General features: G+C 32.8%; 3 protein-coding genes across 3 annotated transcripts; 1 reads left to right on the top strand and 2 right to left on the bottom strand.

Moving 5' to 3' along the window:
* Positions 1-1,243: 1,243 nt before the first annotated feature.
* Positions 1,244-5,348, top strand: LOC130933645 (protein LONGIFOLIA 1-like). Its single transcript, XM_057863269.1, has 8 exons — positions 1,244-1,345; positions 1,487-1,550; positions 1,643-1,739; positions 1,919-1,976; positions 3,174-3,662; positions 3,805-3,996; positions 4,076-4,229; positions 4,330-5,348. The coding sequence occupies exons 1-8, from the start codon at positions 1,244-1,246 to the stop codon at positions 4,800-4,802; spliced, it is 1,629 nt and encodes a 542-aa protein (XP_057719252.1). The 3' UTR covers positions 4,803-5,348.
* Positions 4,929-6,204, bottom strand: LOC130933646 (pentatricopeptide repeat-containing protein At1g59720, chloroplastic/mitochondrial-like). Its single transcript, XM_057863270.1, has 3 exons — positions 5,708-6,204; positions 5,090-5,276; positions 4,929-4,973 (listed from the first exon to the last, which is right to left on the bottom strand). Exons 1-3 carry the CDS (start codon positions 6,202-6,204, stop codon positions 4,929-4,931), a joined length of 729 nt encoding a protein of 242 aa, XP_057719253.1.
* A 13,840-nt stretch (positions 6,205-20,044) lies between these two features.
* Positions 20,045-25,984, bottom strand: LOC130936849 (peroxisomal ATPase PEX6). Its single transcript, XM_057867011.1, has 16 exons — positions 25,614-25,984; positions 24,824-25,477; positions 24,501-24,744; positions 24,200-24,335; positions 23,877-24,057; positions 23,379-23,570; positions 22,674-22,952; positions 22,483-22,554; positions 21,846-21,932; positions 21,609-21,731; positions 21,409-21,519; positions 21,283-21,321; positions 21,069-21,190; positions 20,824-20,968; positions 20,663-20,743; positions 20,045-20,546 (listed from the first exon to the last, which is right to left on the bottom strand). The coding sequence occupies exons 1-16, from the start codon at positions 25,878-25,880 to the stop codon at positions 20,457-20,459; spliced, it is 2,823 nt and encodes a 940-aa protein (XP_057722994.1). The 5' UTR covers positions 25,881-25,984; the 3' UTR covers positions 20,045-20,456.

The following is a 25,984-nucleotide window of genomic DNA, read 5'->3' on the forward strand; positions in this document are numbered from 1 at the left end:
AGAAGTTGTTGACGCGAGTTCCTACCAAGAACCTATTGCTCAAGTTACTATTCCTTTTTCAGTTATACCATCTGACAAGGGCTACTTATTACAAGTATCCAAAGCAAAAGTTTTCATTCCAGTGGCTAAATGGTCGTCGCAGATTCTTCCAACCCACCACCGTCTTCTGAGTTGTGTTCGTCGCCTGGCCTCTGTCTCCGTCACGATTCTGCCCCCCTCTTCTCAGACTACTCAGTAGAAAAATCCATCTCCATTCCAGTTTCCTTCCTTCGAGTTCAGAGAGCAGAAGCTCAACCAAGAAAAAAACCTTAGACTTCGACGGTCAGTATGTACCCGAAGCCATGCATCATATCCCTCGAACTTATTTCTTATCAATGATATTGTTATGGATTTGCTAAGGTTCGTTTCGATATTTTGCTGATCCTTTAGTAGTGTAGTTGTGACTTGGTTGTTCACTTGTGCGTTTTAGAGTGAAAATTGAGTTTCTGTTGTGCATTACAGGGCTTTAGTTGTTTCCACTTTCCAGAGCTTGAACTTGTTTCTTATATATTACATTGTCCTGGATTTGCTTTGATAAGGTTTGATATGAGATTCTGATGGTCTTCTTAGGTAGTGACTTGATTATTCATGAATTTGATTGTATAAATTGAGTTTCATTGGTGCTTTATGGGACTCTTGTTACCGGAATTAGAACTTGTTTTTATTAATGCTATTATACAGGATTAAAGAGTCTATTTTGAGATTTTTGATGATCTTTCTCTTTGGTAGCGACCTGATCTTTTCGTGAAGTTTGCTGTGAAAATTAAGTTTCTGTAGTGCCTTATGAGGCTTTTGTTGTTTACGGAACTTTAACTTGTTTATTATAAATATTGCTGTTGATGATTTTCCGGTTACAGATCCGTAATTGATGAACTGAAGCAGATCAAAGTTGTGAACATGCGTAACAGGGTAACACAAGTCAATTTTATTCGCATTGTGGTATTTTGTTTTCGTTGAACAAAAAGCATCTTGTGATTATGCATGCTGTTTTATGCAGGAATTAGTGCTGGATTTATTGCAGTCTGTTGTGGAGATAATTACTTATGGTGATAAACATGATCCATCCATTCTTGAGTAAGATCTTGTTGGGAAAATCTCGTTGCTTATGATCTTGTTAGTATTATCTTGAAAATTTTGAATTTTGTATTTGATTAAATGGTTCAGATGTTTCATGGATCGCCAAGTGGTTGCGGAATTCGTTCGAATGCTTGATATCAGTGAAAATTCAAGAATTGAGGCACCATTACTTCAGTATCTCAGCATAATGATTCAAAACATGGATAATGAACATGCAATTTGTAAGACTGTTAGTATTTCTTGATGTTTCAGGCTAAGGTCATTAGACTTTAGAGTTTTACCTATTTTTCATACATTGTTAGGCATGAAATAGTTATTTGAGTTGAAAACTTTAATTTTTTTAATTGAAGATCTTTAGACCCATCAATAGTGTGATGCACGAGATCTTATGCTATGCGGAAATGTTGTCAAATATGGTACACAGAATCCAGATGGTCTGTTGGTACTTTTATATTATCTACTGGTATGTCTTAGGCTTCATACTGGTACTTAATCCAATATGCTGTGCTGACTTTGTATCTTGCAGACTATTGTTTCAGCAATGGTTATATTAATAGCATTATTTTGCATCCGTATGAACTTGATGGGGGAGACTTGGCTCCATACTATATGTCTTTTCTAAGGTTGTGTTGCAAGTTTTTCTGTTATAAATTTTCTCTCCTCTTTCTTTTATTAGTGAATCACATAAGGGTGTAAATTTTCTGATTCTGATATTTTGTTTCACATGGTTTTATGTTTGTTGTTATCTTTTAATATTTATTCTAAAAGGAGAAACTAACTTTTGGTTCATTTCTTCATTCAGGGCTGTTAGTGGTAAAATAAACAGAGACACACTTTGCCTTCTTGTGAATGTACATGGGGTAGGTCAAAACTTGTAAATATGATGGTTTGTTGCTGTATATTGAGCTAAAATAATTGTCTTCTCACTTTTGAATAGGACAAGTGAATAATGAATTCATCCTTTTTTTTGTTGAATTTACTATGCTAGAGTAGTTTTGAATTACACACGTTTAGAAAGCTAATGTAATATCATTTTTGTTGAATTCACATTCTGTATTCAATAATATTCTGTTTCTAAATTTTATATTCTGTAACCTCTTTTACCTTGAAAAAGTTTATTCCCCCACCCCAAAAAATAATCTATTTGAAAATTAAAAAAAAAGGGGGTAAGTGGTTGGTCACAAAAACATATGATACTAACATTAGTAGTCATCAGCCATGAATTATAATACTAAGTTGTCAGAAAAACGTGAAATTCCTTAAACTATCAGAAAAGCACTAAAGAAAATTTACAACATAATTTGGTCTCTGCACTACAATAAGAAATAAATGAAATCGAATTAAATGCAAACTTGATCCTGTGAGTTACTGTATATGAACAAAAATTTGGAACTTCCATATTTGCCCCCTTTCAATTCTTTTTTAATGTTCAAAGTGGGAAACACCAAATTGGATCCATTATCATACAAATGACCAATTTATAAAAGAGAAAGCTAAGCAATGAACAGTGTTGTCTTCTGCAGCAAGCACTTTCCATGCTATGGCTTGTTCATATGAAACATGCCTCCCCATTGTTGACATGCATATTCCAGCTGGTAGATAAGCATAACCCCGATACAAGAACACACATTCACCATTTTTTTAATAGGGAAGTGTAGTTTGCAACAAGAAAATGCAATAACAATGTGAAACAACATAGTTTCCATCTTTTATTTTCTATTTTCCATATATTATATTCTCAAGATTTGCGAAGAAAAAACTAAACGACAAAAATAAAATCTTAGGGTGCATTTAGTTTGCTTTTCATTTCAAGTGTTTTCTGTTTTCAAAATTTCAGAAATTAAAAGGAAAAACAGGCTGTGAAAACAAAAATCGGTTTTTTATTATTTTCACTGTTTTCTCTATTTTCTTAAAATCCTACAATAGTAACTGTTATTGGGAAGAGACATATTACTATTAGGCCTTTTTCCCAAAAAGAAATACCAACTATAATGCTTCAATGGGTCTAATCCTAGAATCATTTAACAAAAATATGAACTTACCTATAACTCTGGCAGATCTTTGTATCTCTACCTGTCTCCTCTAGAGAACACTATCTATGTGATTTATGGAGATGGCAGAGTAACATGGCCACATTTATAGAGAACATGGCTTACATCCTTGTAATCGATGTTGATAACTGCAAAATTGACACTTTGCTAACATACTTGGTACCTTGTTGCACAAGACCAAGGATAACCCCTTTGAAGTTGCCTAAATCTGTCAATAGCAGAGGCATTGTCACCAAAGAAATGACTAATGGCAAATCAGGCCACATCAAGTTTTCTACCAATGATCCCAAAGATGGAAGATTGCTTGACAATATTGAAAGTCAAACAGCAAAAGGAACCAGTTCAACAAATCCTTTTAGTCAACGCTTCCATTCTGCAGATAAGAGTAACACGAAGAAAACTTCAAAATTAATGCAAGCCTCAAAAGTCCCTCAGGTCATCAATGGAGAGGACACCAATAACTCCAGCCATACAGCAGAGACTAGAAGCCCAAGAGTACAAAATAAGTTTGGTTTTGAGAAGCATTCACCTACAAACCAATCATCAGAGTCCAAAAGTAAAAGAAGACAACACAAGCAATCATCAGAGTCATTGTCCCTAAGTTCCACCCCTAAAGCAAAAAGTTTGTACCTTGCAGCAAAGAAATGAAGGCTTCAGCAAGATCCGGTGTCAAAAGAGGAACTTTAAGCATCAAGTTGATGTTATTTCCTCCAATGTTGACAGCAACAGAAGCATGGATTCTCACCGTGACATAGAGGGCACCCAAGCTGATCATTCTGAAAGCAACAACAACATTTCCATTCAACAGGTGACTCACATGAATCAAAATGTAAGTATTTCTTCCTCCCATTATACAATGGTTGCCCATAAGCATAAAGTACTAGGTTTAATATTCTTTCATTGATCAGACTGCTACAAAGGAGCTAAGCAAGGAAAGTGCTATGGCCATGATAACAGTTACTTCAGAACAACAAAGTCCAGTTTCTGTTCTTGATCTGCAATTTTACAGTGAAGACCCACCTTCTCCAATCAAAAAGAAGACAGAAATCTCAAAAGATTTAGGTATATTCTACACTTAAGTTTTTGTGATATTCACATAAAATCATCTATAGGAAAGGAGTTTGGATTACATTTTAACTCTTTCATATTTATATTTCTACAGATGAAGCTTTAGCCACTCCTGATAACATAGGGCATGCATTGGACCTTCCTCTTTCATTCAATAACACAAAGGCCAACTTCAGCAATGGAACCAGTGATGATGACCTTCAAACTCAGAATTTGGATAAAGTTCTTTGGCAAAATGACGATAATGGCGAGAAATTCACCAATTGCAGAGAGAGAAAAGATTCTGACCGTAAATACATAGCAGAAATATTGCTCGCATCAGGGCTGCTCAGTAGCCCCAGCTTAATCCAGGCAGTTCATTCACCAGGTCACCTGATAAACCCAAAGTTGTTCTTTGCACTTGAACTATTGAAGACAAACAAGCTGCAGTTCAATATGAAGCACAATGCTGGGAAGATTCTTAGGATAAATAATCTTGAAGAAATGCAAAGAAAACTCATATTTGATGTTGTCAATGAGATTCTAGTACAAAAAATTAGTGCCTTAATATATGTATATTTTGGCTAAAAAATAAGTTTGAGATTCTTAATATGCAAGGAAACAGGCAAGCATTGTTTATAAGCCTAAACCAGTACAAGTGATGTGATGATAAATAAATATTTGAGCCTTAATCATTTAAAGAACCTTTACAACTCATGAAACAGCTTGAGTTATATGAGAAAGTGGCAAGAAATTTAACTTTGTTAACCAAAATATCATATAATAAAGCACTCTCAATCATTTTTAACTATGTCACATCACAAGAATGGACATTGGATAGGACCCAGCCAAGTTAAAGGCCACAGGATGCATACCTTTGCAATGGAAACAATAAGATCAATGTCCTGCAGGAATGCAGAACGTGTAATATGCCAGCCATTATCAACACGCTGTAACATGGTTACCGTGTCCATCGGGTTCTGGATAATTGAGTGATAGTTAGGAGCATCTTCGTCTGAGACTGGATAATGGAAGAGATTATATCGCTTGTCATATAATATCCTGCCACAGAAACAGAAGAGACAAAATCAGAGAGCCAGAGAGAGAAGCTTTATGTGTTCAATTAAATATGACAATGGCCCAAGTGAAGCCAAGAGTTCATGAATTTAGAACATATTAGTTACACTTGTCTTACTTGCAATGCTTATTCGTCACATACTCACATCAGTTATATCAATTTAAAACAATTTATAGATATTTTGGTTGGTGTATTTTAGATAGCATTCAGAGCTTGGTTAATAATTAAGGACTTTAGGATCATTCTGCAACAATGTCATTAGAAGTTTAAGACATCAATCAAACCAAGAACAGGCCAAAAGGTTAAGAAAAAAATGTTTTGAGAATTGCATAGACCTAGTAACAAATCTGGCATACTGAAGCATCCACAAGTATGTTAACCTAAGAATCGTTTAGGAGTCATATAATTTGTTTACTTAAAGGAATCACACAAGCTAGTGTTAACCAAAACATCATCAATCATGTTCTTGTCACTGCTTTTCAAGATATAGGCATGAGCCCACAAACCCAAAGACAAAGCACCCAATCCAGTACAGGAACTAATCACACTTTGCATGGTGTAACCGTCAGGATCATGAATCCTCTGCATCTCACAGAACATTCTCAATGCAGTGTCATACTCACCAGCACTTGCATAAGAGTCAATCATGATGTTCCATGAAACCTCACTTCTCTCGGACATTTTCTCGAACACCTTGTGTGCCAAGTCTAGAAACCCACAAGTTGCATAAAAATGAATCAAACTGTTACAAATATGAGTATCCGATTCAAACCCAAGTTTCAATACATGAGCATTCACCTGTTTCCCTTCAGAAAGAGAGAACAAGTAAGCACATGCCTTTAATACAAAACGGTATGTGTAATTATCAGGAATAACCGCTGCACTTTGTTGTTCTCGTTCCATCATTAACATTGCTGGTAAAGTTCCATGGACTTGTGTTTTTGATCTGCGGTTCTAGCATATGCTCTTATGAGTGTGTTCCACGTGAAGGAAAAAGGAACAGAGATAGCGCCGGCGACGATGGAACAGAGCTGCTCGACGGAAAAAGGAGGCGACCCCGGCGACGATGGAACCGAGCTGCACGACGATGCTTTCAAAGCTGAAACAGTAGCTGCACGATGGTGGAACAGAGCTGCACGATAACGACGGTGGCTTCGAAGCTCGTTTCGGCGACGGCGTCGGGAGATGGACGGAGGTGAGGTAGTGAGATCGATGACGGAGAGAGGAAGGAGGAGCTCGAGGGTGATGGGAGGGATGGGTTCGCGTTTAGCGTTGTGTGGAGCTAAGGTTGCTGGGTTGGGTAATTGGCTAGGGCATCTCAGCAGATAGGAAGAGGAGAGAAGAAGATGAAGAAGACGAAACCTTCAGACAGAGGCCTCAACGAGAAGATTTCTGAATGGACATGAAGAACAATTTTAGTTTTTTATTTTTTTAATATGTTTAATAAAGATGAAGAACAATTTTGATTTTTTGTTTTGTTGTTTCAATCATTTGAAACTATAAAATTAGAATTAATTGAATTTTAAAATTTGATTAATTTAAAAGGATATTTTTGTCTACTCAAATAAAGAAAGAATGTTTAAGTCTTTTTATAAAATTAAATAAATAAATATTTTTTATTTTTATTTAATTAAAAGGGTGTTTTAGTAAAAGTAGTGATATATTATATATTTAAAAAAGAAAAAACTAAATACTGACGTGGAAAATAAATTCCACATGGTTTATTGTTATTTGTCCACGTTTTAAACGTATCGGTACGTATTAATTTATCATCGTACTGTAGCAAACACCATTATTGTTTATCTATAATAAAAATTTGGGTAAAGTATTAAATTAGTCCTCTATATTTGGACGTAATTCTGTTTTAGTCTTTAAGATTTTTAGTGTCTAATTTGAATCCAAAAAAAATTTATTTAACATTAATTTAGTCCTATAGTGAGGTCCAAGTTAAATAATTAACGGAATATCCTACATAACAACTATACAAGAACAAAATTGATAATCGAGAGACAAGTACAAGCTCCAGAGGCACAAAATCAACCGTGGATGCATCAATACATTTATTTATTATTTTTCTTATAATATAAATAAAATATTTTCTATAGAACTAAAGAGAATGATAAATAAATGTATTGATGTATCAACCGTTGATTTTGTGCCTATAGAGCTTGTACTTGTTCTCCAGATTATTGATTTTGTTCTTGTACTGTTATTATGTAGGACATTCCATTAATTATTTAACTTTGACCTCACTGTGAGACTAAATTGATGTTAAATGAAACTTTTTTGGATTCAAATAGGACACTTTAAATCTTAAGGATTAAAACAGAATTACGCCCAAATATAGAGGACCAATTTAGTCCTTATCCTTCGATCTTTATTAAATAGATCTTTTTTAATAATTTATATAAATGATCTTTTTAGTAATTAAGGGTCGTTTGAGAACTTTTAAAAGTAACTTTTTTGAATTTTTAACTTATGAAAAGTAGTAGCATTAATATCTAGTGCAATTTTTAAAATCAAATTGTAATTTTTTAAGCAACTATTTAGGAATTTACAGAGAAGTAAAAAAAATGACTTCTCTCATAATACTACTATTTTTTATCACATTTCCATAAAATAAGTACTTTTAAAACTAAAAACTCAAATACAAAATAATTTATTTATAAGTTACTTTTAATATAGTCATTTATTGTTTAAACTATTTTTTTAAAAATAACTTAATTAAATTGTTTATCCAAACTGAGCCTAAACCTTGTTAGTGATAGTTATGAGTAATTTTTTTCATAATAATGATAATAGTTGAAACTCAAAAATCAAAATATAGATGACAATAAAACTAAGAATGGACATCAATTTAAGAAAAATAAATTCTCTTAAATTTTATATAAAATTTATTTATTTATTATATATTATTAAAATTAAATTTTTTCAATTAATAGCATAGCTGACGTGGTATATTTTTTAATGTGTTTTTTGATATTATTTGATTCATTTAAATACGTTAATTAATTAATTATTTATTTAATTTGATTGAGATAAATATCAAAGTATTTAATATTTTATTTGATCACATTAATTATAACTAATTAATTATATTATTTATTTACTTTGACCGAAATAAATAAGTTAATTTTATTTTATTTTTTATTAATTTTTTGTCTTATGTATTTTAATTAATTATTTTTAAAAGTATTATAATTAATTATTTATTTAATTCTATTGAGATAAATATTAAATTATTTAATATTTTATTTGATCACAACAAGTATAACTAATAAATTATAATTATTTTATTTAACCGAAATAAATAATTTTATTTTATTTTAATTTTTATGTTCTTGTCTTATGTATTTTTATTAATAGTTTTTAAAGTGCTATAATTTTTATATGGTATATTTATAAGATATTTTATATTTATTCAACTTACTTTATTGATCCAAACAATTATAAGATATTTTATATTTATTCAACTTACTTTATTGATCCAAACAATTATAGTTAATTTATTATATCAATTATTTAATTTAACTAATTTAAATATATGTTATGTGATTCAATTTATTATCACACTAATATTTGAGTTGTTGTTTAGCAAAAATTTCTCTTTAATTCTTTCCTTGATATTAAATATTTTGATTTTAGATTTCAGATTTTTATTCATTATTTATACTTCTTTTTTTATTTTAATATCAAATCTAATATTTCTATTAATATTTTTTTATAATTTATTGTCTAATAGTTATATGTACACCATCAATTATATAATTATGAATATTTCTTCAATTTATTAAAAAAAACACAATTTCATTCTTTTCTTTTTTATTTTACCTATTTCTGTATTTCATAACTTATTTATTATAAAATATATATATATATATATATATATATATATATATATATATATATATATATATATATATATATATATATATATATATATATATATATACACTAGAAGAAAATTTCATTTTTTTACCAATTGCTCTTCTATTTGGTAATACTTTTTTTCTTTCTATAATGTATTATTTTTACTCTTTGTTTTTTTATAAACTATAAAACATTATCATTCGTTATTGTACTTTATTTCTTCTATTTCTTTTATTTTGCTCCTATTTATTTAAATTTTTATCATTTTTATTATAAATTTTATCATTTTTATTACATATAAGTTAATTTATCATAACTCTTCCCATATTGAGTTTTCTTAATGTTTAGATTATATTTCTTACTTATTTAATTTCATTTCTAATTTGAAAAATTAAGTGATGAAATAACATCGATGAAGGTTGATGTGTGTCTTTTTTTTTTTTTGCTTACCTCTCTTTTTATAGGAATTATGAGTAATTATATATAATGTTGTTTATGCATCAAGAGTAAGTATAAATTATATCATATTTTCTCTTAGTAAAATTTTTATTATCTATATTGAAATAGGAAAAAATATTATGAATTATTTTGGACCAATAAGTATGTCATCATTGTGACAAGATATTGTGCATTCAATTATATATTCATTTTATCTTTAACAATTTTGGTAGGTGTTCAAACTAACAAAAAGACATGAAACAGTTTCTAGGTATATATACAGATACTTTAACTCAAGAATAGTCAAAATATGTTTGTAAGTTTCAACAGGTAACAACGTTGGTCATATTACTTTGATTCAATAATGAATATTGTTAGAGTATAATTAGGATCAATTAAAACAATTAACATCAATTATTTTTATTTAGTATATCTATATATTTATTATTGGTTATTACGCTTTTATTGCTTTGTTTCCAGCATCTATATAAACCTTTGTATATTGTATCATTGGAGAATATACATTGAATAATAGCCAATACTTTCTTCATATTACTCTCTTGTTTCTGACATAGTATCAAGACCATAGGTTTTTTTTTCTCCATGGAAATTAGTTTATAGTCCCTTTTGTTTTTCTTCTGACAGTGTTCTTTACCCTTGTTTTTCGATCATTTCCCGATGTTTTGGTTCGTCACCGCCCTTACCAACGTTTTCGTCTCGTCATTACGAGTTCAACGAGTCTAGACTTGTCGTCGAAAACCACTAGACACGCTGCCTCAAGGTCGTTATCCACTTCCTTGTTTTTCCTCTCTCCAGACGCTACCAGCATCGTTAGATCTACGACAACGATCAACAGTTCAGATCTCTACATGTGTCGAAGCATCGGCGACTCCCTGATAAACCCCATTTTGAGGGTTTATCTTGTGTCAATTTCAGGGGTTTTATCAATGATTTCACACGCTTTCTATATGAAAATACAAGACTTTGTGTTCCTTTCCTAATTTTGCCTCATGGATGAAAACATGCTTATTTTGCACTAAACTAGATACATTTCTAATCTTCTCTTGGTGCCATTCGATGCCATGACCGGTGTGTTAAGTGGTTTCATAATATAGGGCAGGGATGGACCGGAAGAGAGAAGGAGGACGGGTGCAAAGGAAGGGAGCATGAGAATTGAGCTTTGGAAATTTCAGCATGGGCGCGTGCACGCACTTGACGCGTCCGCGTGGATTGAGCAGCTAGAAGTCGAAGCCACGAGCCGGCTTGCATAGCGGCTAGGCCATGATCTTCAGTGGCGCGCACGCGTACATCACGCCTCCGCGCACATTACAAGATGCTTCGGTGGCGCGCACGCGTACATTGCGCGTGCGCGCCGATGTTCGAATGTGATTTTTTAAGAGCCACGTGACTTGGGCGTGGAGGCAGTTGGGAATCCCATTTTGGGGAAGTGCCTTGGCGGGAAAAGCTTAAGAAGACCAAAGGAACAAGGGTTAAGGGACTTTTAGCTCATTTTCTAGATTTTAGATATTTTTGGAAGATAGTTAGTTACACTCTTGGAGAAGAAGAGAGAGATTTCAAAGCTCTCACTAGGGTTCATCTTCATCCAATTTTTGAATTTTCAATCACTCTTTGGTGAGATCCATTGCAATTCTCAATTCACTTGTTCATGTCATAGATCTTCTTCTCCAATCTCAAGTAGTACTTGTAATTGCTCAATTCTCATAGATCTAGGATTCAACTTTGTAGTTTTGGATTTTATCAATTCCTTGAGAATTTGATTTTCATTGTTGTTCTTTGATAATTGTTGTTAGTTCCTTGTGTTGCAATACTTTTAATTCTATTTTCTTCTCATTTTTACTATGGCTTTCATTCTTGCTCATCAAATGTTTGATAAAATGTCAACACTAGTTATGGAGTAGAAATTTCTTACTTGGCATAGGGTTTGGGTCATTAGAAGAAGTTGAATAGTTGTGGCAATTGTTGATTTGGAATTAGGGATTGCTAATTGACTTAGAGTGCACTAAAGCTAGATTTCCATAAGGTGAAGCTAGGACTTGTGACTCAAGTTGATTACTCTCATTTGACTTTTCTCTATGCCTAGGGGTTAACTAAATGAAGCAAGGCCTAATTGTTGTCATCATTGAAGGAACTATAAGGATAGAGTTTCTAATACCAACCCTAAGCCAAGTCTTTCAAGGATTGATTGTTTGTTTCCTATTATTTTGCTAAACCTTCAAGAAATTATAACAAGGCTTTCTAATCGATAAGATGCATACTTTAGCAATTCCAAGGGAGGACGACTCGGGAGACTAGTACTCTCGGTTATAGATTGTAGGATTGTTTGGTGCGAAGTTTAAGTGTCGATTAGACTATACTCACGATCATATTCATCATTGAATTCTAAATCGGCATGCTAAATTTCGTTTATCACTCCCACCGACCTACGTGTCGCCCGGCTCGACCCGCTCGTTCGACCCGCACGCTAAGTCATCGCTGACATGTCTTCTCCATCCGTACAGACATCGCCACATGTCATTCATCTGCTGATGTGGCAGATAGTGGGTCTATCCTAAGGGTTTTGGTGAGCTCTTTTCAATTTTGTCCTCCGTTTTCTTGACTTTTGTTCTGATTTTGCAGTTTTCTTTCCTCTCTTTCATATTTGCATCTGTTATTATGAAAAAATCGGATGTTTTTCAACCTATTCATGTTATTCTTAATGGCTCTAACTATGTTCATTAGGTTGACAGAAAAGGCAAATTTTATCAAAACTATAACCGTTCTGGACACCTCTTCAAAGGATGTCCTTCTATTAAATGTAAAAAATGCAAACATAAAAGTCACATTGGCTCCAAATGTCCAAAATTGTTCTGCCATTATTGCAAGCTCTTGGGACACTTGATTACTACCTGCCCTACTCACCCACAACATTCAGATCAGAACAAGTACCATTCTCGTTCCAACTACTCTAAGACGGTGCCTGCTTCTACTGTTACTGCTGCTGCTAATGAATCCAACAACTATGCTTCGCTCAATCCACCTTCTGTCTCTCCATCCGACATCGAGTCTTTTCTTAAGCAACTTCTCTCCTTTTCTGGTAATACCTCTGCTGCTCTTTCCACTCCTCCAAGTAACTATAAATGATATTTTGATTCTGGTTGCTTTAATCACATGTCTCCTTTATGTCATCCTTTTTTGTCTTTATCTATCACTACAAATGCACTTTCTGTCAACACTATTGATGATTCCCTCTTGCATGCGACACATAAGGGTTTTATTTCATTGTCAAATCTTCATCTCATTGATACTTATTTTATTCCAAAATTAAACTTTAATATCAGTTTTGATGTCAATTTTTCTATTTCTGGTTGTCATGTGTAGGATCGGACGGGACAGATCATCATGACTGGATGTAATGTCGGAAGATTGTTTGAACTCGAGAATCTTCATGTTCCTTTTACGTCAAATCTCTATGTTATTTTTTCTCTATCTACCCTTCACTTGTGGCATAACCGTCTTGTCCACAACTCCTTAGAAAAATTGCGTCCTCTTGTGTCTAAAGGTGTTTTAGGTCAAGTTAATGAGTCTTTTGATTGCATTTATTATCAAATTGTAAAACAACCAGCCTTATCTTTTTATAATAATTCATCTTTTACTTGCTCTCCTTTTGATATTTCTACTCTAATGTTTGGGGCCCCGCTCCTATCATTTCTACGGGAGGGGTTCGATACTTTATAGTATTTATAGATGATTATTCATGTTTTACTTAGGTTTATTTGATGACTAATTGCCATGAGCTGCCTCAGATTTATATTAACTTTGCCACTATGATTAAAATTCAGTTTTTCTAGGTCATTAAAGTTTTTCGATGCGATAATGTTATGGAATACCATGACTCTAAACTTTTAAATTTTTTTGCTGAATAGAGTACTTATATGAGTTTTCTTGCCCTAGTACATCTCAACAAAAATGGAAGGATTGAACACAAATACTGTCACATTCTTGACTCTGTTCGTGCAATGCTTATTTCTTCTTCGTATCCTGAGCATACTTGGGGTAAAATTGTTCTCACTGTTGTCCATATATATTATCAATAGACTTCCTTCTTTTGTTCTTGGTAACATTACTCCTTTTGAGCGTCTTCATCATACTTCTTCAGATTACAGCTCTTTTCCAGCTTTTGGTTGTGTCTATTTTTTTTAGCTTCATGAACATAATAAACTTGAACCACGGGCTCCCATGTGTTGTTTCCTTGGTTATGACACTAAACACAAAGATAATCGTTATTGGGATCCTATCTCTCAATGTATTCATATATCTCAGAATGTTGTATTGTGGGAGCATCACATGTTCTCTAGTTTCTCCTCATTTGAGTCTATTCCCTCTACTCAGTTACCATTTTTCACTAACCCCAATGTTGATCTTTTTTCTAGTGATGATAATACAGGTTCTGATCAAGTGAACCTCTCGAGCCTCTCACTTTTTTGCCATCTCCACCTCCCAATGATTTCAGACTAGACGATGATCTTGCTCCTGCTGTTTTGCCTCCTCCCTCCCCTCATTCTTCTAGAGTAAGAAATCCAGATCCTCATCTTCTTGATTATCATTGTTTTTCTACTATTCTTCATCACCATGAACTTAAGTCATTCCGAGAAGCCTCCACCAATCCAAATTGGCAAGCAAGCGATGCAGGAAGAAATCTAAGCACTAAAAAAAGTACACACTTGGGACTTGGTTAATCCTCTTTCTGATAAAAAAAATTGTGGATAGTAGATGGGTATAAAAGATAAAGACTCACTTTGATGGTTCTACTGCTCAAGGATGTATGCAAAAGTATGGTATTGATTATAAAAATTTTTTTGCTCTTGTTGCTCGTCTCACTTCTGATCGTGCTCTCCTTGCCATTGTTGCGGTCAGAAAATGGTCTCTCAGTCAGATGAATATGAAGAATGCATTTTTTAATGGGAATTTGAAAAAGAAGGTTTATATAAAACCACTAGCAGGATATCCTTGTTCTTCTAGCAAAGTCTGCCTTCTTCGTAAGGCACTTTATAGTCTGAATCAAGCTCTTCGTAAATGGTTTGAAAAGTTTAACACCACTATATGTAATTTCAGTTTCACTTGCAGCCCTTATGAGAATGCTCTCTTCATTCGTAAAAGTAAATGTGGGGTTATTCTTCTACTTTTGTATGTTGATGACATGCTCATTACTGGAGATGATGTTGATGGTATCATTAATCTTAAAGCATCCTTTCACCACATTTTGAGATGAAAGATCTTGGTTCTCTAAGTTATTTTCTTGATCTTGAAGTCATATCCTCTGATGATGGTATCTATCTCTCTCAAGCTAAGTATGCTTTTGATCTTCTTGCTCGAGTTGGAATTACAAATAGTCACACTGAGTCTACTTCTCTTGAGCCTAATGTTCGGTTTACTCCTATGGATGGCACTGTTTTGGATAATCCTACTCTTTATCGTTAGTTAGATGGAGGTCTTGTCTACTTGACTGTCACATGACCAGACTTCACCTATCCTTTTCATGTTCTTAGCCAGTTCTTGTTAGCTCCTCGTACTACTCATTATGCTGAAGTTCTTCGCATTCTTCGCTACATCAAAGGCACTTTGTTTCATAGGCTTCATTTTTTTTGCTCATTCATCTTTAACCCTTCAAGCATACTTAGATGTTGATTGGGCTGGTGATCCCACTGATCGTCATTCTACTACTGGTTATTGTTTGTTTCTTGGAGACTCTCTTATTTCTTGGCAAGCCACAAAGTAAACGTTCGCTGCTTGATCAAGCACCAAAGCTGAATATCGTGCTCTCGCTGACACCATTGCCGAGGTTGTATTGATTCGTTGGCTTCTTGAAGACATGGATGCCACTCAGTCGTTCCCAACTGATGTTTATTGTGACAACCACAGTGTTAATTAGATTGCCTATAATGATATTTTTCATGAACGTACCAAACACATTGAGATTAATTGTCACTTTGTTCAGCAATGTCTCCTTATAAATTTTGTTTGTCTTATAGATGTTGGGACTCTAGATCAGACTGCTAATATCCTTACGAAGGCTCATCATCCTACTCGTTTTTGGACTTTCGTGTCCAAACTCAAGATGGTATCCTTGGCTTCCACTTGAGTTTGAGGGGAGACGTTAGAGTATAATTAGGGTCAATTAGATCAATTAGCATCAATTATATTTATTTAGTATATCTGTATATTTATTGTCGGTTATTACGCTTTTATTGCTTTAATTCTTCTAGTATCTATATAAATCCTTGTACATTGTATCAATATTCATTGGAGAATACACTAAATAATAATCAATACTTTCTTTAGATTACTCTCTTATTTCTAACAAATATGATACTAAAATATTAAATAATTCTAGACAAATTTTTATCAAAAATATATTTTCATAATATTTTTTTGTTATGATAATAAAAAAAGTAATTCAAAGATAAATTTTATCTCATGTTAAATTGTACTTGCTCAAATCGATTTTAATACAAGAGTTAATATTTTAATTTAATCTCAAACTATATGTTATTATTAATAAGTAATTGTTATACTTTGAAAAAAAAAATTATTACTCATTGATTTTAATGTTTTTAATATTAAAAATAGTTAATTTTAAGTTTAATTAATTTTGTAAATATTTTTATAACAAAAGTCATTTTGCGTGTTTTAATTTAAAAAAAATATTTTATATATCATCTCATACATAACACATATACTGATATACATATCCTAGTAAGAATATAAAATGTGATATTTCTTGACAAAAAATAATTGATAAAAGTAGGGCACGAAACTATGGTTGCAACCGAAAAAAAAAAATAGAAAAAGAAAGGAAGGAAAAAGACATCCTCTATGTCCCAAAGAAAATGAAAGAGGAATGCTCCGTTGCCGTGAGTTTCATTATGTGAATCTTATTAAACTAAAACCATTGAATACATTTCTTTATATTATATTTTTGCAGAAAAATTGAAATGACCATTTTTCTTATCGATTAATTTCTATATCTAAATCATTTAACCAACCAAGTCTAACTAAGTAGTTTTAACTTAATTTATTTCTACACACCATTATTACTTCTAACAAACTTAATGCACTAATATATATATATATATATATATATATATATAATTGCTTTTTTCATGCGGATTTCATTTTCTTTTTCGAAAATTTTTAGCATTTTTTACATTCTGTTTTTTCTCTGCGTTTTCTGCATTCTTTTTCTTTCTGTGTTCTCTTTGTTTTCTACATTCTCTTCGTTCAAGATCAATGCTCTTTTGTCTTATTTGAATATTTGGATAAATTTTTTTAAAATCAAGCAGTGGAAGAACATATATTTCATTTTCGAAGACAACAAATGATTCGAATTCAGACTGTCAATTGAACCAAAACGAATTAGATTATTGTTTTGAATCGAATCAAGTGGTTGAAGTGTGGTTCGAATCTAGTTAATGTAGTTCGTTAGTAATTTATGATTCTGTAATTAAATAATTTTATTTTTGTTTGTGAAAATTGATGTTCATGGTTAATGATTTGAATTTGAATGTAATGTAGGAGTTCTAAATCTGAATTATTATTTTGATGAACCTGTTTCGTTTCCAGTTTCAGTGCATTTGGAAGTATAATTTGGTTTATTTTGGAAATGCTTTTGGTGTATTTTCAAGTTTAGACTGTCAATTGAACCAGTGCGAATTGGATTATTGTTTTGAATTGAATCAAGTGGCTAAGGTGTGGTTCGAATCTAATTAATGTAGTTCGTTAGTAGTTTATGATTTTGTGGTTAAATAATTTTGTTTTTGTTTGTGAAAATTGCTGTTCATGGTTGATAGTTTGAATTTGAATGTAATGTAGGAGTTCTGAATCTGAATTATTATTTTGATGAATCTGTTTCGTTTCCAGTTTCTGTACATTTGAAATTATAAATTGGTTTATTTTGGAAATGCTTTTGGTGTATTTTCAGTTTCTGTGTGATTTTTTTAATATGAAAATGAAGTTTACTTTTATATTTTCTTGTTTTGTTCCATTTTACCATATTACTGTTTGTTTTAAGATTAGTTATTTTAATTTTTCAAGAGATTTGTTTATGTTAAATATATAGTACACAGACAATTCAATAGTTAAGAAGTGTAGAAATTCAACCTATAAAATTTTTATATCTTCTAATGAAAATTTATAGAAAAAACTGTAAGCATTCTCAATGTTTATTTGAATAGTTTTTGGTGTATTCGGTGTAGCAATTCGGTGTATTATAAAAATAATTCTTCTTTTTCTGCATTTTTGTGAATCTGGATTCATTCAGATTAACAGGATTTCAATACAGTACAGACAGTTTCATAGAAGTTTAATTTTGCAAAGAAATTATATGAAAAGCTTGGATTGAATATTTTCAAAGATACAAACTGTGTTTGTTTTACCTATACATTGCACAGACAATTCAGTAGACAACTAGTATAAAAATTCTTAATTAAATGAATATGCCGATTCTTTAAGGAGTTTATGTGGCACATTCAAGATTGGGATATGCGTTATAGCAGCAAATCCCAATTCTTCGACAATAGCTTTCTTATCATTGTTCATGTTGTAGAATATATCATAAATAGATATTTGTGGAACATCTCAAATCACGAATTTTTTGTAAATAAATGAAAATTATGTTACATAATTATATTTATACAAAAAAAATTGAGTTGTTCTAACATATATATGCTTACATTATATTTTGATCCTTCCTTTTTTATGGTACTCCTCTCAACAACTTTCTTGATTGTCATTTTTTTATAAGGAATAAAAAATTAGGTTAATAGGTAAAAACAACACCATGTGCACCTCAATTCATATAGAATACACCGAAATACAAACCAAATACACCACTATTATTTCTTGATTGCATCATGTAATGTCAATTCAAAAAGGCATGTAAATTAATCAAACATGCACAAAATGATACCAGAATCACTACAACAAATTATATGGGCTAATTACAACAAGTCCATGAACAAAATTCCTCAAAAATGGACAAAAACACATACAAGTCACTCAAACATGCAAAAAAATATCAAAAATACTACAACAATATTGTGTTGCCTAGTTATAACAAAAAGAGGACAACAACACCAAGTGCACCTCAATTCACATGAAATACATCGAAAAACAAACCAAATACATCGCTATTATTTCTTGATTACATCACAGAAATGTCAGTTAAAAAAAACATGCAACTCAATTAAACATGTACAGAATGACACCAAAAGCGCTGCAACAAATTTCTAAGGGTAGTTATAACAAATCCATGAACAAAATCTCTCAAACACATACAAATCACTCAAACATGCACAAAATAACATTAGAAACACTACAACAATATTTTGTTGACAAAAAGAGGATAATAACACCAACTGCATCTCAATTCAGACAAAATACACCAAAAGTTGTTATTGATTACTACACACGAACTCAGTTCAAAACATGCAAACACTCAAACATGTACAAAAAATACATTCAAATTCCTCAAACTTATGCAGATATAGGTTAAACTATATGAGAAATACTACGTAACATTTTTTTACCGACCTAACAATGTTATCACCAAATAAACAGTATAATGAGAACAATATGTACTTTAACGTAAGAACACAAAATGAATCTACTAAATAAATAAAAATATGACTATCTAGTGTTTCGCAATTGAAAATGCAAAAGAGAAAAGTGAAAAACTAGACAATTAGTGGACAGTACCTTCAATAATATTTCGTCTTTTGTTTCTGTGTTTTTTGGTAAAGATTTGGAACATAATTTTGAAATTTCCTTGAGTTTTCGCGAAGATTTTAAGAGATTTTTGAAAAATCTTAAACATCGTTTGAAGTTTGATAGTTTCAGTTTTGATCAAGAGAGAAAACATTTTTCATATTAATGTTCGCACTACCGAACAATTACAGGAGCACGTGTTTATACGCTATTTAATCTAAAATTGATTTTTATTGGACTTGAGCCAACTTAGTGAAAATACTCTATAGCATAACTATTTTCTTATTTAGTAATTAAGAAGATTGTCCATTAAAAGTAAACAAGTGCTAATAATCTGATTATATGAAGTGATATTAAATATATAATTTATAATTTGATATATTCTAGTATGAATATGTTGCGATGACTATATAAATATTGTTAAAATTAAAATCACATATTTTTTTATATATTTTGATAATACCTTTTTTAAGTAACACTTTTTAAAAAAATATTGGTTAACAATAAAAAAAAATATTAATTTAATTTTAACAATATTTTTAAAATATCATAACATAAATATCATAACATCGTAACATAATCGTACTAAAATGAACTTTATAATTTTTATACTCATACAAATATTTATAAACTACTTATCTTCAATAAATAAGAATCAACCATGAGCATGACATATCAAGGATATCAAAGCGTCTTCATAATAAAGAAAAGGAATAAAATAATGAAGATAATTCACGGAAACATGTTTACAATGAGTTGTTCATCATCTGAACGTGGCACTGAGCTTATGTAGTTGGTAGCCAAATATAAGACCTGTGCCTATCAGGTATGTAATATATACATTTCTTATAGATATAGTTGCAGTCTAGTCTATTGTGACTAGAGCACTAATACAACTTTGTCGACTCTTCAAAAATATTATTAAAATTAAAATTATATCTTTTATACATTTTTACAACACTTTTTACTTTTATTTTTTAAATTAAAGTGTTTTCAAATATTGAAATTTATTACTTTAATTTAACAACACTTTTCAACTGTCGCCAAAAACAGCTTATAATTTGCATGAAAAAACAAGAATGTAAGAAGAGAAATTATTTAGAGGTGCCCTCAAATTGATCTCTAAGTTTCTCATACTTCTGAAGCTCAGCCATGGAGAGGGAAGGAGACAGCTCTACTAAGACCTGAAATTTTCAGGAAATGGCAGTCACAATATCAGTAGGAAAAATGCTTCAAAGTTTGAACTTTGAACCATGGGTGACCAATTTTTTTGGTTTTTGGGGTGGGGGATTCAAGATACCTGGACAAAATCACTGTATTCAACAACTACAGAATCTGCTTCACTATCTTGGCTGGAAGACTCCGGATTTGTGCTCGAAACCTAGACAAAAATCACCAAGGATCAGTACAGTCTAAATCACAGAATCATGGGTGCAGATCCAATGATCTTGGGGTACTAACCTTGCGCTTCGCGGCATGGAACCAGGAGTCTGCACACAATGCATACATGTCAGCTCCGGTGAAATTCGGCGGACATTTTTTCGCTATAGAGTACAGTGAAACATCTTCATGCAACTTGAACTTTCGAGTTAGTGCTTTCAAGACCCTGGGAAAGTTCGATATTAGAAGTGCATAACAATCTATCACAAAGATATCAAATAATAGATTCTTCACCAAACAGAGAACCGGAAAAGTAGAGTGCTTACCGCTCCCTATAAGATGCATCGGAGTTAACTCCAACATATAGAAGCTTATCGAATCTACCGGGCCGTAGAAGTGCCGGATCTATCAAATCCGGTCTATTACTTGCACCAATAATAAACAGATCCTAGTGGGCCACACAGAGAGATACCATTTATTAGAAGGAAAATAAAATATCACATGAATGCTAAAATAAATTTTCCAGAAAGAGAATAAAACCTGTGTCGAATCACTTAAGCCATCGATCTCGGCTAGCATCTATTAACAAGGGAAACATATTGCATTAGGAAACTCGGGGAAGGTTTTCTACAAACATGGCATTATTTAGAAAAGGTAAATAAATACCTGAGAAACCACCCTGTCCATAACGCCCCCAGAATCTCCAGAAGCACCCCGAGCTGGAGCGAGAGAATCAAGCTCATCGAAGAAGATAACACATGGACGTGCTGATCTGGCCTGTGAATTACATTGAAAGTTTAAAACATTCAAATATGCTATGAAAACGGTTCATTTCAGAGATAAAATTGGCAAAACTAGTGCTATACCTTCTGGAAAATGTCTCTAACATTCTTCTCAGACTCTCCGATGTACATGTTTATCAGTTCAGGACCTTTTACACTAAGAAAATTTAAGGAACATTCAGTAGCAACAGCTTTTGCTAATAATGTCTGAAATGCAATAAAAATAATTGAAAAGAGAATGGAGTCAGAAAACTTCAGTAAGGGGAAAAAAATGTAAAAGGCAGGTTGAATATTGTCATTAACGGGTACTCTGCAACTTACTTTGCCAGTTCCAGGAGGACCGTACAGAAGAACGCCGGATCTCTTGCGTAATCCAGATGCAAAAAGATCTTTATGCAGGAGGGGCAACTAAAAATATGAAATTCAGAACAATTAGATATTCTGAAACTACAAATATAAACAGTATATCCGAGCTTGCTTATTATTTAACAAGATAAATACAACAATATATAAGAAACAAGCCTGAAAATGTTCTTTTACAAACAAAAAATTGACTTGAAGGAGAAGCATATTCTTTTCCATCAAATAGAAAAAGCTAAGATATGCTAAATAAACTGAGATAGCAGAGAAAGTCTCTTCCATATCCATTTTAACAGAATTTGCACTTTCATAGCTTCCATGTCAAACCTTAGGAGGTAGGCTATACTCTTCAAAAGCTCCTCATTTCTCTCTCTTAACTTTTATTTTTATACCTGAATAGAAACTTGAATGGACTTCAACTCAACCAACTTACAAATATGACAACCTAATGATTAATATACAATGTTGAACATTTAAACACAAGTTTCACTGAATGTATGTTCAAGTTGCTTTGTCTCCGACATAAAAGGGTGGAGTTGTGCTTTTATATAAGAAGAAAGATGTAAAAATTAATAGTTATGCCACACAAGAAGCTCACCTGAACGGTATCCAGGATTGATTTTTTGACTTCTTCAAGCCCACCGACATCTTCCCATTTCACATTGGGAACCTGCAAATCAGTTCCATGCTTAATATCTCCATGAAGTTAGGAAAAGTTTTCATCTCGAACACAAATAATGAGCTAATGTGTGCACTCTTCATTGATAAAACAATAGCAGTTTAATTTACTTTTGGAGTGCCCAATGCTGATGCATTTCTTTTCTTTGATCGTTCTAAAGCATTCATCAAATCTTCCTTCCTAGGAATTTGAGGTGAAACTTTCTCCTTCTCCTGTGTCACTTTGGAACTAGAAGAAGCGTCTATATCCTCAAAACTATGTTTGTCCACTTCAGTATCGTTCCTGGGAAATAAGTTGGCACCAGCATCAGCAATTAGAGCACACATATCCCTGGGCATAAAACCAGATGTTTGACCAACTATTTCTTTTACAAAACCCTCCAAATCAGGCTGCAAGAAGCAACAATGTGATTGATCAAATTCAGCAGTAATAATCAAAGAAGTCCAATGTGCAATTAAATGCCAGTCCTAATAATTTGAGGGATATTATACATATTTTTTTGGATAAAAATTTCTATACTACCATACAAATGGTGATCCTAAATTTAGTATCCCATTTTTTTCTTTTGCATAAGAGCCCACTATTATATTTTTAATTTTTAACAAAGAAGATAGGAGAAAGTTTAAATTTTTAAATTAATCACATGGCCCAACTCTTCTACCCACTCCTTGCTTTCAATATCATTTATTCATAACTTAGTTTTTAAATCAGTTTATTTAAGTTTTGAAATTTAGAGAGAACTGGCATTGGCGATGCCACAAGTAAAAAGAAGCAAAAGAAGGTTTACACAAGATGAAGCTTCATTCCAAACTTACATCAGAGAGGAGTCCAGAAACACTTTGAAGTGAGTGGGATAACATTTCAGTCCTTTGCTCTTCAGTCAAAGGTCCCATACTTATTTCATGGCTAAAGCAGCGTCTGATAGTTGGAGGTAGACCTTCTGAGCTGTCGGCAGCAGCAATCAAGAGGATTTGATGCACGCTTGTTTTCTCAACATTCTTCTCAACCTTCACCAGCATGTTGCAAAAGTAAATATCTTTGTAATCCTATATATTAGAAATACAAAAAAAAAAAAGAAATGGCAAAGGTTGCCACAACTTAATAGAGTTCCCACAAGCTGTTTCACTTTCATTAGATTCTTTTTCCTGTTATGGAAACTACAAAAACTATGTACTATTTATCTGGCCTGTTGCTTCTTTTGATGTTATCTTGTTTTACTTCTTTCTCTGATTTGTAATATGATAAAGATTTAAGGTTTACTAAAGGGTAATCATCAAAGAATAACAATAACATTCATATAAGTTAAATCTTACAAATTCACCATTTGATTTTCCCCTGGAGTTGCTATCATGTTCACTAATTGGTTCAGTGAATCTCCTGATAACAGATGCTACTTCAGATGTATTGCCTCTTTGATCATTTAGTGAACCATCGGGAGAAGGTGAATCTCGAAAAACATCAAAATGCCGTAGAAGAAGTATTGCTGGTGAGTATCTGTAACAATCACATCCCAGAAGTGCATAAAAATCAGAAAACATATTCAAAGAAGTAAATTCCTCTTAGCCTTAGACAGGCAATCAGCTTAATATATATACATAGTTAGCTACATATATGTACTTGTAGTTTCAAAATATACCTTTGAGCTGTCTTGAAAGCTTGAGCCAAAGCAATAGATTTTCTTTCAGACGCCATCAGATCATGACAGTTATATTCCACCACATGCAAGCCCAGTCGACGAGCAACATATCTAACTACAGTTCTCTTCCCACAACCTGCATAATTCTGTTGATCAGAAATACAATATAGGCCATCAATGAATTCAAACAACACCACGTGACTTCTCAAACCAGGTATATTTATTTCAAATAAGAAAAATAACTGTGAATACAAATGGTGATTCACATGGAAAGTAGGGTATAAGGCAACGGAGAACACACCTGCCAAGCCATACAATAGAACTGAAATTCTAAACTTCGAAGAAAGGGCCGATGGACAGAAAGTTGGTGTAAGTATTGAACCCAATATCTTTACTGTGTCTCCTTGCAACGGCACAGGTCCTTCTGGTCCAGCAATTAACAAATCTGGAGGAAGGGCGGATGGTGAACTCCCTCCTAGGACCAGAGCAGTTGAGGTTTTATTGACTCGAAGGAACAGTTCATCTGATGGTTCCATAGCAATGACCTGAGGATATAAGTTACACTCTAACAAGAACCTGACATATTTCTTGAGATTTATGGGGAAAAAAATGAACTAAATATACCTTGAAGTAGATAAGGTTACTGTCATTTTTCCTATCTGATTTTTGGTTGCACGGAATGCAAATAGTTGAATTGCATTTCCAGTTTATGTTAATCCCAAAAACATCTCCTCTTGACAAATATCTATCGACTTCGAAGTACTTTTGTAATGCTAAGTCAATCATGTCTTGCCGTTCTTTAGATTCAATAGGTGAACTTTCTCTAATAGATTCAAGGATGCCACATTCTGGCATCTTCACAAAAGAAACCCTCAAATGTGATGCAAACCTAAGAGCTTGAGCAAAAGGTGCCAACTCAACATTGATAACATAATCCTCATTGCTTTTTGCAGCATCCTCATTACAAAATTGGGGCTTGAAATAAGAAGCTAAAGTGTCCTCCCCATGTTGTAGAATGGATTTTAAGCATGACATGTGCAAATTTAGATTAAATGCTAAAAGTGGAGACAAATAAGCAACTTCATGATCAAACAACAAGGCCCCACTAGCAGGGAAATCACAAGAAGGAAACACAAGCATTACTCTGGCAGGATGAGAAGAAGATGATGATAAATTCAAATCAGAATCAGGCTCAAGTGTAGTAGTAGTTCCTGGAGGATCAAGAGCAATGACCACAGCAACCCTCTGCACACCCATCTCAGCATTCTTCACCAGAACCTAAAAAGAAATAAATGAATAAAAAACACAAAATTTATCCCAAAAAACAATACTTTTAACATCGAAGAGCTTTAATTCGATAAAGGGGTATCAGAATTGAAGTTAAAGTTTAGAGGAGCTAGTGAGTGTGGATTACCAGTGAACCAGAAGTGACAGAGAGCCTCTTAAGAAGTAAAGTGGAGAGGCCAACAAGGGCAGAATCGTCAAGAGAAGGTAATTGGGCATGGTGATTCGGGTGGTCGGAGAATCGGAGAATCCCCACAGGTAATTGGAAGAGGGGAGTGGTAGTGGTAGTGGCTGTGGCGGTGGCGGTTGCAGGGTCATTGCTTGGGGAAGAGCTCAACAAGGAATTGATGAGGTGTTTGGTGGAAGAGAGAACGAGAGGCTTCCTCTGTTCCACCATTTTCTTGATCCTTTTTCAGAGAAAATTCGGAAATTGTTACCAATTTCAGCTTCAGTTGTTTATCTCTATGTGGATGATGTTAGGAGCACAAAGAACAAGGAGCT

Source organism: Arachis stenosperma, chromosome 6 (assembly GCF_014773155.1).
Source record: "Arachis stenosperma cultivar V10309 chromosome 6, arast.V10309.gnm1.PFL2, whole genome shotgun sequence".
Lineage (NCBI taxonomy): Eukaryota > Viridiplantae > Streptophyta > Magnoliopsida > Fabales > Fabaceae > Arachis > Arachis stenosperma.

Excerpts from the sequence above, each read along its gene's own strand:
- LOC130933645 (XM_057863269.1), top strand. The coding sequence starts at position 1,244 with ATGCTTGATATCAGTGAAAATTCAAGAATTGAGGCACCATTACTTCAG. Across the intron at positions 1,346-1,486 it reads AACATGCAATTTGTAAGACT|TGTGATGCACGAGATCTTAT; the intron begins GTTAGTATTTCT and ends ACCCATCAATAG. Across the intron at positions 3,663-3,804 it reads CAGAGACTAGAAGCCCAAGA|CAAAGAAATGAAGGCTTCAG; the intron begins GTACAAAATAAG and ends TGTACCTTGCAG.
- LOC130933646 (XM_057863270.1), bottom strand. The coding sequence starts at position 6,204 with ATGTTAATGATGGAACGAGAACAACAAAGTGCAGCGGTTATTCCTGAT. Across the intron at positions 5,277-5,707 it reads AGCTTGTGTGATTCCTTTAA|GATATTATATGACAAGCGAT; the intron begins GTAAACAAATTA and ends TTTCTGTGGCAG. Across the intron at positions 4,974-5,089 it reads TTATTGTTTCCATTGCAAAG|TTAAATTTCTTGCCACTTTC; the intron begins GTATGCATCCTG and ends TGGTTAACAAAG.
- LOC130936849 (XM_057867011.1), bottom strand. The coding sequence starts at position 25,880 with ATGGTGGAACAGAGGAAGCCTCTCGTTCTCTCTTCCACCAAACACCTC. Across the intron at positions 21,933-22,482 it reads CAATCCTGGATACCGTTCAG|TTGCCCCTCCTGCATAAAGA; the intron begins GTGAGCTTCTTG and ends TCATATTTTTAG. Across the intron at positions 21,322-21,408 it reads TGGACAGGGTGGTTTCTCAG|ATGCTAGCCGAGATCGATGG; the intron begins GTATTTATTTAC and ends CCTTGTTAATAG.